General features: G+C 30.1%; 1 protein-coding gene across 1 annotated transcript in view; it reads left to right on the top strand.

Moving 5' to 3' along the window:
* Positions 1–17,542, top strand: part of LOC6031402 (neuroguidin) — a 75,189-nt gene extending 57,647 nt beyond the window's left edge. Inside the window, exons 2-4 of the mRNA XM_038255250.1 lie at positions 4,950–5,178; positions 9,762–10,406; positions 16,168–17,542. Coding sequence (XP_038111178.1) covers positions 4,950–5,178; positions 9,762–10,406; positions 16,168–16,340 — 1,047 coding nt within the window. The 3' untranslated portion in view covers positions 16,341–17,542. The remainder of the gene's footprint in view (positions 1–4,949; positions 5,179–9,761; positions 10,407–16,167) is intronic.
* Positions 17,543–20,853: the final 3,311 nt, after the last annotated feature.

The following is a 20,853-nucleotide window of genomic DNA, read 5'->3' on the forward strand; positions in this document are numbered from 1 at the left end:
GGGCTTTGTCATAATGAGTGTCATAGGTTTGATGCTTGTTTGGCAAAGAGTATGATTTGATTCGATGTGGAATTAAAATCGAAGTGTTCAGTATATTGCTGAAGCTTCCATTTTTACACATGGACACCACTTCATGCTGCGAGAACCCACTTTGGCGTAGTCTCAGGGCTTAATCGATGGCCGGTAAGCTGTCATCGAGACAAGGAGGTTCTCTGATAGTGGAAATATCACATTTGTACAATGAACCGCTACATATGTGATTTTTCCCTATCTTAATGTGGGTGTCAGGTTAGGATGCGGGTTTAAAAAAATAGTGTTTGTAGAATTTAGGATTTTAACTATAAATATCAACTTTTTATACTTTGCTTTAGTTATTTGGGGACAAAATTAGTAACAGTGAATTTAGTAATTCTATCAGAATCGGTGATTTTCATTCAAGTAGCATAAAAACCATTCTGATTTATCAAAATTTCCATAGAGTCTCGATCAATCAATAGTGAAATGATATCGGACTAAATTCGTTGATCTGTTGAACTAACGGTTGTCGGATTATGATTGTATCGACCATTGTTGCGAATCGAGGATCTACTGGAATTCTGACGAACAAATGGTCGTCTCTTTTTCAATTCACGACTTGTAAAATATCAACTGTTATTTTTTTGTTTTTAAAAGAAGCCAGACAGGTTTTAAAAGAAACGTTTTTTTTGGTTAATAATTAAAATGTCGGGGATTTGAGATAAGAGTAGCTTTCGGATAGGTTGCTTTAAATCTTGTATTCAATTCAAGTTAGGTAGTTATCCGCAAATGAATATTTGGACTTATATGAATAATTGAACATTTTGGACTTATGAATAACACACAACTGTGCATTTATTCTAGAGTCAGATCCATACAGCGTCAGTGTTTATTTGGTCGAAGTGTACTAATTCATTGGCAGATCTGATTCTAGTTGTAATGTACGACAAGACTACTGACGGACGTGACAGGACGAGGGCCCAGTTTAGAGGTTTCGACATCAACGATGTGCGGCTGGATCACCCTCCAAAAAAAAAAAAATCAAATTTGTAATCAAAAAGTACTTTAATGAAATTTTGATAAAGGGTACCGTTTTTAAGTTAATTCCATTTTTGGGTGACTTTTTTGAAAATAGTCGCAGTTTTTTATTATTATTTTTTTAAATTAGTGCACATGTTTGCCCAATTTTGAAAGAAATATTTTTGAAACGCTGAGAAAATTCTCTATATTTTGCTTTTTTCAACTTTGTTGATACGATCTTTAGTTGCTGAGATATTGCCATGCAAGTGTTTAAAAACAGAAAAATTTATGTTTTCTAAGTCTAACCCAAACAACCCACCATTTTCTAATGTCGATATCTCAGCAACTAATGGTCCGATTTTCAATGTTAAAATATGAAACATTCGTGAAATTTTCCGATCTTTAATAGGTCATTTCCGATCTTCAATACGTCAATGAAAATATTTTTTCAAAAAACTTTCACATTTTATCGAATTTTTGAGTACAATCTGCTGAAAACATTTTAAAATGCATTCCACTATGTTTAGTAAAATTTTTAACATGTTTTAGTTTGTTTGAAAATGTTTAAATTTTTTTGAATTTGTTTTTTTCGGCGAAAAAAAAAATTTGGTGAATACTTAGATATTTTGAAAAACAATGATGGCTGAACATCAAAAATGCATTTTAAAACACTTTTTCAACTCAAATGTTAATACCATAGCTTATGATTTGAATTTTAATACTTTTTTTTTTATTTTTGCCCTCCTTCGGCATTGGTCAGAGTCTAGGGATATAAATTTCAATAAATATTTGCTACCTTTATTTTTTTTTATTATTTTATTATTTTTTATATGTTATCAAAAACTTTGAAAGGAGTTAACCAGTTTGCATTTAGGCCATTACAAATAAGATTGAAGATTTTTTGATTCATAAATTTCGCGTAAAATGAGAAGCATTTATTCCAGGGGTGACCAAAGTATAGCCCGCGGGCCAAACGTGGCCCGCGAAGTGATTTTTTGTGGCCCGCGGACCAATTTTGAATGATCATGTAAAATGGCCCGTTAATTGAAAATAAACCGTGATTGTATACTTCTCAAAATCAAGAGTTATTTTTAACTTATGTTTTTTTTTTATTTTATATTAATTTACCTTTCTAATTTAAAACAATTTCACACGTTACAATATGAATAAAATTAGTAAATATCAAAATATTCAATAAACATTTTTGGAAATGTATATGAAATGTTTAAATTTGACTGAAGTAAAAAAAAATGTAATCATGGTTAAAAAATAAGTATTACATATTAATTAAGCAGTCTTAATGACCCTTTTTATGGACTGAGCCATTAACTTATTTAGCACTAAGAAATCTTCCATCTCGGGGTTTGAACTACTGACAGTTGGATAACGAATCTGATTGGCTACCATCTCATTCAGGCAGACTAAATGTTAAAATCAGAGGAATAAGACTGTTGCAAATATTTTTCAAAGCCTTTTTCAATCCAACTCTTCCCCGGCTCGAAAAATCAGAGACAAAAATATTTTTTCAGGCAAACATACAAATTTCAATTGAAAATAATGTGCAATCAGCTGAAATCAATTTAAAATTCATACCTCTGCGTTTATTTTCAATTTGAGCATGTTTGGGTTTACTAAAAAATATCTAGAAATCTAGAGCGAAAGAAAATTCGCTTAAATTTTTATTTTCGTCCAATCTAACACTTTTTGAAAATAATACATTTTCAATTTTTTTTTTCATTGCAAAGTTGTTTAGGTATTTGAAAAATACAAAAAAAAAGCAATAAAACTGATGGAAAACTGTCTTTTATTTTTTAAATAACGAAAATCTAGAGTTTTTTATGAAAAGGTCCTATAAGCTATTGTGTTTCATATGTTTATAAGACCTAATCAAAACAAAAAGTCTGGAAATGTTCAAAAAGTAACAGCAAATTCTCAAAACTTCAATTAATAGATGTAGTTTTTTGCCTTTTAAATTAAAATGAAGTTATTTATTTTTTAAATAACTTTTTTTATACATTTGGCCCGCAAGCTCATTTGAGCTTCAAATTTGGCCCGGCATCCAACAACTTTGAGCACCCCTGATTTATTCCAATTGAAATGGACTTTTGTTGAAAAAAAAATCTCTATCTCGATAAATAAACATTGATTAAAAATATTTATCAAAATCTACAATATATAAGAGAAATCATAAAAAAAAAACATTATTTTTGAAAAGAATCTGAACTTTCTATAAAATTTGATCTTTGACTCAAAACTATTTGTGCTTCCATTTTTTGTTTTTTTTTTGTTTTGAAAATTATTGGGAGGTTTCTAATCTTACTAAGATTGTGATAAGCTTAATTTTTACTGAATTTATTGAGAAATGCTGTTCGATTGGCTATATTTAATTTTTCATATATTGTTTTTATTTACAGCTTGTTTTGGTATAGGTGCCTTTTGTAGAATAATTAAGAATTATAAAAAATGGATTAAATTGGCCACCCTGGAAAAAAATAGTATAATCCAAAAATGTCCACGTAGTTCTTGGATTGCCTCTATGGGTAATCCCATTCCCCAGAATGAATCCTTACTGTTGTTGTTTTTGAAAAAGAAATGTAGATTTTACTGACAATAATAAAATTTGGATTGTATTTTTCTTTTTTTAACGGTGTTCAGGTATGTTAACCAGAAAATGAACCTGTAATATTTTTCGATTATTTGAAAAAAAAAATAATTTTAAAATAAAACCTACATTTGCAAATGTCTGAAAACCAGGTTTAAAATCGGATGAGTTTTCAAAAAGCCGTAAGAACCACCGTGACCTCCAACACTAATATTCGTTTTTCTCCAAATTGTAACAAAATGTCTTTTTTATTTTTAGTTTGGGGCACTTGAAAGACGTGTAGATGAACAATCTTAAGCATTTTTGAAATTGGTTTTTCGTAAGTAGGATTAATACCGAGACAAAAAAGGCTTTGGTTACCATTGGCGCTTACGGCTTTTTGAAAACTAATTTGAGAAATAATGAACTAAGATCGTTTTGTTTTTAAATGCATTTTCTTATTTGAGGTAAATAATTTTGGTTAACATTTTTCAATGTTTTTATTCTACATGCATATTACCTTATTTCAAGCTCTTAAATTACACAAAATGTCTCCTAAATCCAACCTACCGCGATCACACATCCCTTTAATCCGCCCACATCACACCATCACTCTCTTTTTTCATTCGCGATATCCACGATGCATTTTATTATTTTCCCTCACAGTCCAATAGCGGTCCGTCACACATATGCACCGGTCAATCCCAGTCAGTTTCCCCAAAAAAAATATGCCTTCCTCATCCCCCACTTCCGCCCAAAACTTTTGCAAACTCCGGCACAGCGTCCGACTCCACTACAAAGGTGCCTTCAAAGAGGCCCGCGTTCCGTGGATCAGGCAAAAAAAAAGACTGTTTGATTGATATTGATATTAATATCGAAGGGGCGAACCGGGGTCTTTTTTTCGGCCACGTTTCCCGTCCAATTTTTTACTCCAGCGAGGCCGCCACTTTTGTATGGCTCGGACTATTTTGAGTTTAGCCGGGATATATTCCCGGCCATTGTTTCGGCTCCGGTCCCGGGAATGCACCGTAGCACGTCCAGCGTTCATCATTTATGAAATGCACTTTATAAATACGCTCCGGTTGATTCTACAACATCGGCTGAGTGAGTGGGAGAGCGATTCGTTTCAAAAACCTGTCAGTCGCGGTGCGGCCACGCCAATGAGATGAACGGGAAAATATGTTTTTTGTTCTCGTATGGACGTCCTTCCCTTTTCTCGAATGTTTGAATCGACTGGATTTCGATACCGGGAATAACTATAGAGGCATAGAGAAAGCAGTTTTTGTTTTGCTTGGTACTGATCCGTTTTATTTTACTTTTTCCAACCTCATAGGCCCTCGATGAGTACGATATCCAGCCGGATCTGCCCCAGGCCCTGCGACTGCTGGACGAGATGAACAGCAACTTCCAGCAGGTCTCGGACGTGGTCGGGAACATGCTGCAGCGCGTCAAAACCGGCGAGCTGTCCACCGAGTACGGGCTGAACTTCCTCGAGATCAAGTACCACATGCTGCTCAACTATCTGATCAACCTGACGTACGTGGTGCTGCGAAAGTGTTCCGGTAAGCTTGAAGAACATGGTTTTTGCTGCATGGTGTCGAATCAATTCTGTAGCTGCAGCTTCTTCGTAAAGCGCCAAAAAATTATAAAAATAGCAAAAATAGCCAAACAAAACTAAAAAAACCGAGCAAAAATAGCAACAATATTAGCAAAAGCAAAAGTAGCCAAATTAATCAAAATATCTAAAACAAGAAAAATAACAAGAATAACAAGAATAACAAAAGTTTAAAATATAGTAAAAATATAACTAATTGCAAAAAATTGTTCAGTCGTTAAATTAAAAATTAGTAAAATAAAAATAGCAAATTAAAAATAGCAAAAATAACAAACATAACAAATATAACAAAAAAAGCAAAAATAACAAAAAAAACAAACATTTGTTAAAAGCAAAAATAACAAAAAAAAAAACAAAAATAACAAAAATAACAAAAATAACAAAAATAACAAAAATAACAAAAATAACAAAAATAACAAAAATAACAAAAATAACAAAAAAAAAACAAAAATAACAAAAATAACAAAAATAACAAAAATAAGAAAAATAACAAAATAACAAAATAACAAAAATTACAAAAAAATACAAAAATTACAAAAATTACAAAAATTTTAGAAATTACAAAAATTACAAAAATTACAAAAATTACAAAAATCACAAAAATTACAAAAATTACAAAAATTACAAAAAGTACAAAAATTACAAAAATTACAAAAATTACAAAATTTTTAGAAATTACAAAAATTATAAAAATTACAAAAATTACAAAAAGTACAAAAATTACAAAAATTACAAAAATTACAAAAATTACAAAAATTACAAAAATTACAAAAATTACAAAATTACAAAAATTACAAAAATTACAAAATTACAAAATTACAAAATTACAAAAATTACAAAATTACAAAATTACAAAATTACAAAATTACAAAATTACAAAAATTACAAAAATTACAAAAATTACAAAATTACAAAAATTACAAAATTACAAAATTACAAAAATTACAAAATTACAAAATTACAAAAATTACAAAATTACAAAAATTACAAAATTACAAAAATTACAAAATTACAAAAATTACAAAATTACAAAAATACAAAATTACAAAATTACAAAAATTACAAAATTACAAAATTACAAAAATTACAAAATTACAAAATTACAAAATTACAAAAATTACAAAATTACAAAATTACAAAAATTACAAAAATTACAAAATTACAAAATTACAAAATTACAAAAATTACAAAATTACAAAAATTACAAAAATTACAAAATTACAAAATTACAAAATTACAAAATTACAAAATTACAAAATTACAAAAATTACAAAATTACAAAATTACAAAATTACAAAATTACAAAATTACAAAATTACAAAATACAAAATTACAAAATTACAAAAATTACAAAATTACAAAAATTACAAAATTACAAAATTACAAAAACTACAAAATTACAAAAATTACAAAATTACAAAATTACAAAATTACAAAATTACAAAATTACAAAATTACAAAATTACAAAAATTACAAAAATTACAAAATTACAAAATTACAAAATTACAAAAATACAAAATTACAAAAATTACAAAAATTACAAAAATTACAAAAATTACAAAATTACAAAATTACAAAAATTACAAAAATTACAAAAATTACAAAATTACAAAATTACAAAAATTACAAAATCACAAAATTACAAAAATTACAAAAATTACAAAAATTACAAAATTACAAAATTACAAAATTACAAAAATTACAAAAATTACAAAAATTACAAAATTACAAAAATTACAAAATTACAAAATTACAAAATTACAAAAATTACAAAAATTACAAAATTACAAAATTACAAAAATTACAAAATTACAAAATTACAAAAATTACAAAATTACAAAATTACAAAATTACAAAAATTACAAAAATTACAAAATTACAAAATTACAAAATTACAAAAATTACAAAATTACAAAAATTACAAAATTACAAAAATTACAAAAATTACAAAAATTACAAAATTACAAAATTACAAAATTACAAAAATTACAAAATTTACAAAAATTACAAAAATTACAAAATTACAAAATTACAAAATTACAAAAATTACAAAATTACAAAATTACAAAATTACAAAAATACAAAATTACAAAATTACAAAAATTACAAAAATTACAAAATTACAAAATTACAAAATTACAAAATTACAAAAATTACAAAAATTACAAAAATTACAAAAATTACAAAATTACAAAATTACAAAATTACAAAATTACAAAATTACAAAAATTACAAAAATTACAAAATTACAAAATTACAAAATTACAAAATTACAAAATTACAAAATTACAAAAATACAAAAATTACAAAAATTACAAAATTACAAAATTACAAAAATTACAAAATTACAAAAATTACAAAATTACAAAATTACAAAAATTACAAAAATACAAAATTACAAAATTACAAAATTACAAAATTACAAAATTACAAAATTACAAAAATTACAAAAATTACAAAATTACAAAATTACAAAATTACAAAAATTACAAAATTACAAAATTACAAAATTACAAAATTACAAAAATTACAAAAATTACAAAATTACAAAAATTACAAAAATAAAAAATTACAAAATTACAAAATACAAAAATTACAAAATTACAAAAATTACAAAAATTACAAAATTACAAAAATTACAAAAATTACAAAAATTACAAAATTACAAAATTACAAAATTACAAAAATTACAAAATTACAAAATTACAAAAATTACAAAATTACAAAATTACAAAAATTACAAAAATTACAAAATTACAAAATTACAAAAATTACAAAAATTACAAAAACAACAAAAATTACAAAAATACAAAAATTACAAAATTACAAAATTACAAAATTACAAAATTACAAAATTACAAAATTACAAAAATTACAAAAATTACAAAATTACAAAATTACAAAATTACAAAATTACAAAATTACAAAATTACAAAATTACAAAAATTACAGAAATTACAAAATTACAAAAATTACAAAAATTACAAAATTACAAAATTACAAAATTACAAAATTACAAAATTACAAAATTACAAAATTACAGAAATTACAAAAATTACAAAAATTACAAAATTACAAAATTACAAAATTACAAAATTACAAAAATACAAAAATACAAAATTACAAAAATACAAAATTACAAAATTACAAAATTACAAAAATTACAAAAATTACAAAATTACAAAATTACAAAATTACAAAAATTACAAAATCACAAAAATTACAAAAATTACAAAATTACAAAAATTACAAAATTACAAAAATTACAAAATTACAAAATTACAAAATTACAAAAATTACAAAAATTACAAAAATACAAAATTACAAAATTACAAAATTACAAAATTACAAAAATACAAAATTACAAAAATACAAAATTACAAAAATTACAAAATTACAAAATTACAAAATTACAAAATTACAAAATTACAAAATTACAAAATTACAAAATTACAAAAATTACAAAATTGCAAAATTACAAAATTACAAAAATTACAAAATTACAAAAATTACAAAATTACAAAAATTACAAAATTACAAAAATTTACAAAATTACAAAAACTACAAAAATTACAAAAATTACAAAAATTACAAAAATTACAAAAATTACAAAAATTACAAAAATTACAAAAATTACAAAAATTACAAAAATTACAAAAATTACAAAAATTACAAAAATTAAAAATTACAAAAATTACAAAAATTACAAAAATTACAAAAATATAAAAAAAAACAAAAATAACAAAAAAACTAAAATCACAAAAAAAAATAAAACAAAAATCACAAACATATAAAAAATGAAACAAAACTCACAAACATAAAAAACAGAACAAAAAAATGACTCACAAAAATAACAAAAAAGAACTAAAAATACAAAAATAACAAAATAGCAAAAATTACAAACAAAAATAACAAAAAAGAATTAAAAATACTAAAATAACAAAATAGCAAAAATTACAAACAAAAATAAAAAAATAACAAAAATAATAAAAAAATTACAAAAATAATAAAAATAACAAAAAAAAAACAAACACACACAAATCTAAAACAAAAAAAAAACAAAAATACAAAAATACAAAAATACAAAAATACAAAAATACAAAAATACAAAAATACAAAAATACAAAAATACAAAAATACAAAAATACAAAAATACAAAAATACAAAAATACAAAAATACAGAAATACAAAAATACAAAAATACAAAAATACAAAAATACAAAAATACAAAAATACAAAAATACAAAAATTCAAAAATACAAAAATACAAAAATACAAAAATACAAAAATACAAAAATACAAAAATACAAAAATACAAAAATACAAAAATACTAAAATACTAAAATACTAAAATACTAAAATACTAAAATACTAAAATACTAAAATACTAAAATACTAAAATACTAAAATACTAAAATACAAAAATACAAAAATACAAAAATATGCGAATATGCCAGAAACCTACCAATGAGTCACACCATGAACTATTATCACCCCTATTTTTGTATAATCACCCGTTTCCATTTTAGGCCACAAAATCGAAAACGACCCATCGATCGACCGACTCATCGAGATCCGCACCGTGCTCGAGAAGGTCCGCCCGATCGACTACAAACTGCGCTACCAAATCGACAAACTCGTCAAAACAGCCGTCACGGGCACCAGCACCGCTGACGATCCGACCTCCTTCAAGGCCAACCCCGCCAATCTGATGTCACAGCTGCCCGAGTCGGCCGCCAAGGATCCCAACTCCGACGACGACGAGGACGGTGCCGAGTCGGACGATTCGGCGAAAATCATGGCGAAACTGCGCAAAGCCAAGGCCGGAGGCCGGCCCGGAAAGCGCACGGAACTGACGGCGGACGAAGTGGAAGCCAGCAGTGAGCTGTACGTGCCCCCGAAGCACATGGCCGTACCGTACGAGGAGGATTCCAAGATGGAACGGGCGAGGAAGCAGGCGGAACGGGCTCGCAAGCGGGCGTTGGGGTCGTCGATGATTCAAGAGCTGAAGGAAGAGTATCTGGACACACCGCTGGAGATTTCGTCCAGCTCGCGGGCGCTGCAGAAGTTGTCGCGGAAGGAGCGCGAACGGGAAGAGTACGAGGAGAAGTACATGATGCGGCTGCCGGTGACGAAGGCGGACAAGCACCGGAGTCGGAAGCTGGAGACGTTGGGTGAGTGGATCATCTTGCATGCTTTTCGGAGTTATTTGGGATTAGTAATAACGGGAAATTTCGTTTAGGAAAACGAAACTAAACTATAAGGATCTTTAATTTTTATTTTTCAATGGCTTTATCAAAATATACATACAGTGTTGCTAGATATGTAAATTTTGTGTCTACACCCACGGAAAAATGACAGTAGCATTTGATTCTTGAGAGTTTGGAACCTAAGATTCAACTATTCTTGAGGTATCGTGGAGTGACCCAAATTACCCACAGATATCAACTCAGAATTAAAAACTGAACACAGAATATTAGTGTGTGCAATTTTCAACGATCTTTTTAAATCCTACTTATTTCAATAATAAATTCCATACATATTTGGGGTCTGTCCATATTAGAGTTTCCAGGAAATGACCCCCTGCTCCACAAGCAATAAACGTTTTTCTTTTGTGTTATTTCAAGCTTCTGTGCCAATCTTGAGTAAAATTGGTTTAAGTTATCCCATTGATACCACTAAAGTTGATGAAAAAATGTTTTTCATACAAAAATGACTTTTTTAAATCACTAATAACTTTTCAGAGTCAACTTTTACAGCTTGATTTGTTCAACAAAGTTTTAGAAGATTAAATTTCCAATTATAGAAGAAGCGCACCGTGCAGATTAAACCGTAAAAAAATGGATTTTCTACACATTTTTTCGATTTTTCCCATTTTGGGCAAATGTTGTCATATTTTGCTAATATTTAGCCTAGAGTCCTAAAATACCTCAAGGAACAACAGATTTTCCCAAAAAAGTACCAGATTATGGGCACCCTAGTCCATATATAGTGGCAATCAATGCTTGAAAAGGGATCTATCACTGAACGGGATTGCTCGATACTTGATAGAACTTTCTGTCAGCGATCATTTCCCAAAACGAAATTTGATCGCTGGCGACGGTCGGTGAACGTAAACACAAAGACGAAATTAACGAAAAATGAGCACCACTCAAGCAGCCGCCCGAACGAGTGGCAACGGGCTCTTTCTCTTTCTCTCGTTTTTCCTCTTTCTTCCTTGTTTTTTGCTGCGTAGTGACAGCAGTCATTTGAACGTGATCATGGGAGAGATGATCGGAATCTCGGTGGAATGTCAAACGACCGTTCTCTGAGCGAATGTATTTCTACAGAGAAGTCAATGACTGTGTGAGTGACTTTGCGTAGCACTCTTTCGTTTGTGTGTGAAACGAACGAAAGAAGAACGTCAAAATCAGGTTGTCATGGTGAAGACGATTGGAGTGTTCTATCACTTATCACAATCAAAGTCGAAATTTTGTAATGATCATGGGACAATTATGCGGCAGTTATAGAATTAATTAATGAAAAAATGAAAGGATATTTTTTTATAAAATGTGATTTTTTGTATGAATTGTCCAATATTCTATTTATGCGTAATTCTCCGCCAACTTACACGAAATCGGAAAAAAGTTTCCCCGATAACTATTGTCCCTGATCACGAATACGAGCTCAATTTTTCGATATCTCGTGACGGAAGTGCGGTACGACCCTTTCCATTTTTGAACATGGGTAATTGAGCAATTCTCTACGAAATCGGTCTTTTTTCTTCAATTTTAATTTTTGTATTTTTTAATCCGGCTGAAACTTTTTTGGTGCCTTCGGTATGCCCAAAGAAGCCATTTTGCATCATTAGTTTGTCCATATAATTTTCCATACAAATTCGGCAGCTGTTCATACAAAAATGATGTATGAAAATTCAAAAATCTGTATCTTTTGAAGGAATTTTTTGATCGATTTGGTGTCTTCGGCAAAGTTGTAGGTATGGATACGGACTACACTGGAAAAATAATACACGGTAAAAAAATTTGGTGATTTTTTATTTAACTTTATCACTAAAACTTGATTTACAAAAACACTATTTTTAATTTTTTTATTTTTGATATGTTTTAGAAGACATAAAATGCCAACTTTTCAGAAATTTCCAGGTTGTGCAAAAATCACTGACCGAGTTATGATTTTTTAATCAATACTGATTTTTCAAAAATCGAAATTTTGGTCGTAAAATTTTTCAACTTCATTTTTCGATGTAAAATCAAATTTGCAATCAAAAAGTACTTTACTAAAATTTTGATAAAGTGCACCGTTTTCAAGTTATAGCCATATTTAAGTGACTTTTTTGAAAATAGTCGCAGTTTTTCATGTTTTTAAATTAGTGCACATGTTTGCCCAGTTTTGAAAAAAATATTTTTGAAAAGCTGAGAAAATTCTCTATATTTTGCTTATTCGGACTATGTTGATACGACCTTTAGTTGCTGAGATATTGCAATGCAAAGGTTTAAAAACAGGAAAATTGATGTTTTCTAAGTCTCACCCAAACAACCCACCATTTTCTATCGTCAATATCTCAGCAACTAATGGTCCGATTTTCAATGTTAATATATGAAACAATTGTGAAATTTTCCGATCTTTTCGAAAAAATATTTTGGAATTTTCAAATCAAGACAAACATTTTAAAAGGGCGTAATATTGAATGTTTGGCCTTTGTGAAATGTTAGTCTTGATTTGAAAATTCCAAAAATATTTTTTTCGAAGAGATCGGAAAATTTAACAAATGTTTCATATATTAACATTGAAAATCGGACCATTAGTTGCTGAGATATTGACGATAGAAAATGGTGGGTTGTTTGGGTGAAACTTAGAAAACATCAATTTTCCTGTTTTTAAACCTTTGCATTGCAATATCTCAGCAACTAAGGGTCGTATCAACAAAGTCCAAATAAGCAAAATATAGAGAACTTTCTCAGCTTTTCAAAAATATTTTTTTCAAAACTGGGCAAACATGTGCACTAATTTAAAAAAATGAAAAACTGCGACTATTTTCAAAAAAGTCACTTAAATATGGCTATAACTTGAAAACGGTGCACTTTATCAAAATTTCAGTAAAGTACTTTTGATTGCAAATTTGATTTTACATCGAAAATGAAGTTGAAAAATTTTACGACCAAAATTTCGATTTTTGAAAAATCAGTATTGATTAAAAATTCATAACTCGGTCAGTGATTTTTGCACAACCTGAAATTTCTGAAAAGTTGGCATTTTATGCCTTCTAAAACATATCAAAAATAAAAAAATTAAAAATAGTGTTTTTTGTAAATCAAGTTTTAGTGATAAAGTTAAATAAAAAATCACCAAATTTTTTTACCGTGTATTATTTTTTCCAGTGTAGTCCGTATCCATACCTACAACTTTGCCGAAGACACCAAATCGATCAAAAAATTCCTTCAAAAGATACAGATTTTTGAATTTTCATACATCATTTTTGTATGGACAGCTGCCGAATTTGTATGGAAAATTATATGGACAAACTAATGATGCAAAATGGCTTCTTTGGGCATACCGAAGGCACCAAAAAAGTTTCAGTCGGATTAAAAAATACAAAAAAAATCGAATGACCGAAATCCTAGAGAACTGCTCAATTCTCTACCAACTGACACGAAATCGGGAAAAGTTGCCCCGACCCCTCTTCGATTTGCGTGAAACTTTGTCCTAAGGGTAACTTTTGTCCCTGATCACGAATCCGAGGTCCGTTTTTTGATATCTCGTGACGGAGGCGCGGTACGACCCCTTCCATTTTTGAACATGTGAAAAAAGGCCTGTTTTTCAATTATTTTCAGCCTGAAACTGTGATGAGATAGAAATTTGGTGTCAAAGAGACTTTTGTTTAAAATTAGACGCCCGATTTGATGGCGTACTCAGAATTCCGAAAAAACGTATTTTTCATCGAAAAAAGCACTAAAAAAGTTTTACTCTGCTATTTTCCGTTATTCGACTGTAAAAAAATTGAAACATGTCATTTTAAGGGAAATTTAATGTACTTTTCGAATCTACATTGACCCAGAAGGGCCATTTTTTCATTTAGAACAATTTTTTTTATTTTAAAATTTCGTGTTTTTTCCAAGTTTGCAGGGTTATTTTTAGAGTGTAATAATGTTCTACAAAGTTGTACATCAGACAATTACAAAAAAATTTATATATAATCATAAGGCGTTTGCTTATAAACATCACGAGTTATCGCGATTTTATAAAAAAAAAATGTTTTGAAAAAGTTGCTTTTTGCTTTTCTCTTAGTTTCGTCGTCCGTGTCTGTCGCGGGTGACGATGAACAGCCATGATCGACGACGATCAAAACTTTTCTAAACTTTTTTTTGTAAAATCGCGATAACTCGTGATGTTTATAAGCAAACCCCTTATGTTTGTATATCAAAATTTTTGTAATTGTCTGATCTACAACTTTGTAGAACATTATTACACTCTAAAAAATAACCCTGCAAAGTTAGAAAAAAACACGAAATTTTTAAATGAAAATTTTTGTTCTAAATGAAAAAATGACCCTTCTGAGTCAATGAAAATTCGAAAAGTACATTAAAATAACCTTAAAATAACATGTTCCACATTTTTTTACAGCCGAGTAACGGAAAATGGCAGAGTTTTTAAAACTTTTTTAGTGTTTTTTTTTCGATGAAAAATACGTTTTTTTGGAATTCTGAGTACTCCATCAAATCGGGCGACTAATTTTACATAAAAGTCCCTTTGACACCACATTTCTATCTCATTATCGTTTCAGGCTGCAAATGATTGAAAAACACCTCTTTTTTCACATGTTCAAAAATGGAAGGGGTCGTACCGCCCCTCCGTCACGAGATATCAAAAAACGGACCTCGGATTCGTGATCAAGGACAAAAGTTACCCCTTACGACAAAGTTTCACGCAAATCGAAGAGTGGTCAGGGCAACTGCTGTGTGAATTGGCGGAAAATTACCCACATTCGAAAAATGACGTTTTTTTCGCTTTTGATTTGGAAATTTGGTGTCAAAGGTTACTTTTATGTAAAATTGGACGACCAATTTGATGGCGTACCCAAAATTCCAGAGAAAAAATTTTTCATCGAAAAAATATAAAAAAAACCTTTCAAAAATTGTGCCATTTTTCGTTACTTGACTGTGTTTTTTTTTTCTATACGTGATTTTAGATTCTGTAGATTCAGAATTGTGTTGTTGCATGATCACTCCGTGCTCAAACTCAACCCACTTCAAAGAATCATGTCTCTGCGATACAACTTTACGCAGTAGGCCTGGCCGCTTTAACGCTTGTGATGTTACAATGCATTCCGACGCAATGGCGCACTACAAATGTAAATAAATGACAAGAAGAGTGCTTCAGGATCCCTTCGAAAGATTGGCTGCGCTAGGGTTTGATTAGATTAGATTAGACGTGTGATTTTATGAGTATTTTTTTTCGCGATTTTACAGTATTTTTTTTCGCTCAAAAAAAAAATAATTTTAAAATATCGTAACTTTTCAAAACTTTAGGTAGAGTTGGAATATGGCCAAGTTATCCCTGAATTATTTTCTATCTAGCATTTTTGGTGCCAAGTTAACCATTTTCAATATCATCACAAAATCATTCTCACGTTTATTGGTAACTAACTATCTTGCCGATTTGTTTGAACGGCATCAATATTTGAACCTGTACTGCCATGCGTCTCCATCAAATTTATCTGATGTGAACCGTAACATGGAGACGCAGGGTAGTTTGTAAAAAAGCTGCCAAATCCTTGTATTTCCGTTAAAAGTTGCATTCAACATTGAACGCTCGCATTTTCTTGCATTCAACAAAATTTTCCTCGCATGCTTGTCCTGATATCCTGAAAGCTCCCCTCAATATAATTTCCATCCTGCAACGAAACTTTCAACATTGCTTTTCGTTTATCCTCCACAGGCACTCTGGGCGACGAGCTGACGAGCTTCGGTGACATTAGCGCGCTCGACGGCGGTGACGACGACAACGACGGGCTTCCGTCGTCCGCTGGGAAAAAATCCGGCGGAGGCGGTAAAAAGCGCAAAGCTTTGGGCGGTAAAAAGCACGCGGGTAAGAAGCGACGGTTCCGTTAAGCGGATTTTTTTCCGGTATGTTTGATTTTGATTTGATTTTTTTTCCTTCACGATTGAGAAAGGGGCTTAAGTTGATTTGAATAAATGTTAGAGTGTTTGGTTTATTGGAAATTTTCCGTTTCGAATTACAGCTAAGAAGTTTATTTCAAGTTTTGATTTTTATCAAATGTTTTTCGTCCCCTGAAAACAAATGGTTATCATAAAACAAGCTAAGTTTAAGAGAAGAGAAAGTAAATAAAATCACATAGAGCGATAATGAAATTAAATCTTACAACAAGAGTTACTGTTGCTGAAATATGAAATATTAATTTTAAATAACAAGAAAAATACACTCACCAAGAGCCTTTATGATATATTTATACGAGAATATTTTCACGTTTCTTCCAAATGAAAAGAACACGCGGGAGATCTTGGGTGGGAACTTTTTCGCGATCGATCTTTTTTGAGACTGGTTCTTTCGCTTTGAAATCACTCACAAATACAAGCACTTGCAGTCACACAAATGAACGTATAGATACAGAGAGAGTACTACTGTAATAGAACTATTACAAAAAAAAACACAAACCGAAACAGTTGTTGCCTTTTTAACGATAGTGAATAATATTGGATTAGTTTTTTCTTAAATGTTGACCAGTTTTGTGTTTTTAACTATAACACGAAGAAGCATAATCAGCTGCAATTAAAACAGGACATTCTCGGCGAAAGAGACGCGACTCAAAGTTATGCGGGCGTAAAAGTTCCTCCCCCTTAAAAATGTTCTCCCAACTGGTGTTAGTTTCACAAACTAACGCATAAAACAACAAAACGGAAACACAGCATTATTTTGTACAACCAAATAAACAATAGTGCGAGGGCGCGCAGAGGCGACGGAATACAGTTTACAAACAAAAACAGAATCAAACACATTTTTTAAGAGAAGCAAATATCCTAATACAAATCCTAGCAGAGTTACTACAGTCTTACAGAAAGAATAAGAAATAATACAAAACACAAAAAAATAGAACGTCCAAAATACACGAATAAAAAGCTAAATCAGGCTGCAATCACAATAAAACTCGTGAGAAAAAGGTGGTGAAACAGTTAAAGTTCACTAACAACTAGTTGTTACTTGTTCCCCTATTGATTTACGTTTGATTTTTTTCTACTAGCATTATTTAAGTTTCTGTTTTTCAATAAATTTCTCTTTTAGTTGGTAGCCCTTTAAATTTGTGTTCTTTTATCATTTCCTATCTTAGATAATATCATTTTCCTTATTTCAAATTCTTGTCATTTCCCGATTTCTCCAATCACGCGTAATTGATACGTTCCCCGCACAATAATCCACGGTTTGACGGTATTCTCCCCCTTCACCGATATGACACATGCGACGACGACGGCTGAGCTGACAGTCAATCAGAGCTTCTTTTTGGAGTTTATTTGCTTGGTTGGCAATTTGTGGCCCACCCCTTTCCACATGGGATTCGATCTCTCCCGTTGGGATTAAAGCTAAATGAATAATTTAATATTGATTTATGGGCGCAGTGGTGGTGACGGTGGTCATTGCTAATGTTTTAATGATAATAATGGTTATCCAGAACCAGGTGTAAACGTGCTGGGGATTTGCGCAAAGTCGGCAGGTTTGTTTGCTTTAAATTAATTTGTGTGTGTGTTTACGGGACCCATGGGACTGTTTTGGGAGCTGTGGTTGTTTATCTGATTAAAACCACATGTTGACAGATAGTGGCCTTTTTTGCAATCTCAAAAGAGATGTTTAAAATATGATTTAGGTTCATGTTCAGAAGATATGTAACATAGTGGAATTTGCTGGTAAATTGCTCATTTCTTATCAATGCAATATTCATTCCATAAATCTGGATTGGAAAAAATTATCTTTAAACAAATTTAATTTTTTTTGAATTAAATATACTTTATTGAATCTTTCTTATAATAATTACATTTGGTTTACATAATAAGTGGTCAGCTGTGGCTCTTCAGCTTTAGTTTGCTTTTCGTGATTTAAACACTGTTCATTTTCATAACTTTAAAAGTATATGATTTATCATTTTTGTAACACTAGGTACAATGAGGAAAAAAATGTTAAGAACACATAACCTAACCTAAAACTAACTTGAACTTACCATAAACTAAACCAATCCTTGAATCAAGGGGTATTCAGATATAGCACATTTTTCCCTGAATTTCAAACATTTCTCTTGAATCTTCTGATCCAACATTTTAACTTCTGCTAATTCATGAACCTCACTTGATCTTGTCCAGCCAGGAACATTCAAAACCATTTTGAGTACCTTGTTTTGGACACGCTGGAGCTTCAATTCATGAGTTCTAGCGCAACACTCCCAAACAGGTACTGCATACTCAATAACGGGGTAAATTATTTGTTTGTAAACTGCTAGCTTATTTTTCAAAGATAGCTTTGATTTTCTGTTAATTAAAGCAGCGGTTCTCAACCTTTTCTTGGCTAGGTACCCCTTTTCGTTTTGCTTAAGCTGCTGGTACCCCTTAGTTTTTAAACATGAAATTTTTCGTTTATAGGAGTTTCTTTTAAATTCCAAATATCGGATTTTTTGCATAATAAAATTAAATTTTGGAGAAAAAAACTATAAATGTTCTGCAACTATAACTCGGGGAACATTGATAGAATTTAAACTAAATCTGGAATTTTTTGGACCTAATTTTCTTTTTTTTTTGCTTCCTAGGTGTTTTTGAAACCGTATTGAGTCAGGGTTTTTCAAAAACACTTAAAAAGTGAAAAAATATTTTATTGGACAATTAAAAAAACGAAAAATATTGTTAGTAAGTTGAGGCTTGTATCTAGAATTGTTTCAAAGAAAGTACTGGGTAGGCCACACAATACCCATGTACTTTTCTTCAATTATTTTTTTTCCTACTGAAATACAATGAAAATATTGTTAATTTTACTGAAAAACTTTTTGATAAAGAGAAATTTTTCGAGTTGTAACCAGGCCTGCAAAATGTTTCCAACCCAGCGTACACATGAAGCAAACCAAAATGTCAGTTCACTGCTAGCATGTGACTGTGAGCCTACTGTGTCCGTTCAACCACTGCCGCCTGACTCGTGCCGGTTGGCTGCTGGAGAATGAGAGACGTGAAAAAATAAGCTACACTCACTCAATTCGTGTCGTATGACTGACTCGTAAAATCCTCTCTAAACACTATTTTGACTATTTTTAAACAATTAAATGGTTCTAGACTGTGCTAAACACTTAAAACAACCATAACTTATATTCAAAATTACATTTCCACGCATAAATACCAACTTTTTGTGTAAAACTTGTTTCTTTATGTGTGTGCGTGCAACGTCGAATGAGCGTTGGTCGACTACTGCCTCGCATTGCAGCTGCTCAGTGAGCTAGGGCACTCACGACTGAGTCGGGTTTGTTTATGTCACGGTTTTGCAGTTCAGTGAATGGATCTGAAAAAATCGTGTATGCGTCGCCGATTTTCGCGTCAGGACCCCTGACATTTTCAGCTCTGGTTGTAACTATTTTTAATCAAAAAATAATCAAATATTTTACATTTCTTAAAAAAAAATCTTTACTGCTTTTTTGAACATTTAACATTTTAAACAACACCACGATAATATTTCGAAAGAGTGTGTTCCGGTCAACCGACCCCACTCTCCCCTTTGATGACGAACACCCCTGGGCAGTGTAAACAAGGAGTCTTTTGGAAAGACGCTACGCGATCGGACGAATAAAGAAAGGAGTTTTTAGTTTGAATCCGTCGTGTTTCATTTCCGGCCGTCCAACCGGTCCTTACTCGTACAGAGTGTTTTGTTTGATAATTTTGAAGAAAAGTCTTGATCTTGAAATAAAAATAGAAAAATTTATTTAAAAAAATCACTTCATTTTTTTTGTAGCATTGAAAATGAGATCAATTAAAAAATTAGGTACCTTATTGGGTAACATTTACAATAAAAACTTTTTTTCCTAAGTATAATTTTTGGCAACACTAAAAGACAGGTCGAAAAAATAATGATAAATAATGAAACTTTAGAATCTTTTTCCAACCTATTGAATTGTTTTAAGAGATGGTAGTTTATTTCTTTCTTTCCAGATTTGAGACAAAAATTTAAAGAAAAAAAAATGAACAAAAAACTAAATAAACGGTATACTTTATTGAAATTAATGAAATCTCTTATCGAATGCAAGCGATTTTTCTCATTTAATTTTTTTCTGAATGTTTTCTGTGTGTTTTGTCGATTCTTTAGAATCATTTAACTTAGCCAACAATTCGAAAAAAACATGTTTTTAGGAAAACCTTATCATGAACATTGCCTAAGATTTGTGATCAAAAAATGCCATCTCAATGTACAATGTATGAAAATATTCATAGCACTTATGTATGGACAGCCCCCATTTTGTATGCATCAATCAATCATGCGAAATAGCTGTTTTTCAAATTTAATGATTAGCAAACACATATTGAATTAAATAATGTTCAAAAAAATGTTGCGTTAATTTTTTGTTTCTAATTTGTTTGTTTTTTCCTC

The sequence above is a fragment of the Culex quinquefasciatus genome, chromosome 2 (genome assembly GCF_015732765.1).
Source record: "Culex quinquefasciatus strain JHB chromosome 2, VPISU_Cqui_1.0_pri_paternal, whole genome shotgun sequence".
NCBI lineage: Eukaryota > Metazoa > Arthropoda > Insecta > Diptera > Culicidae > Culex > Culex quinquefasciatus.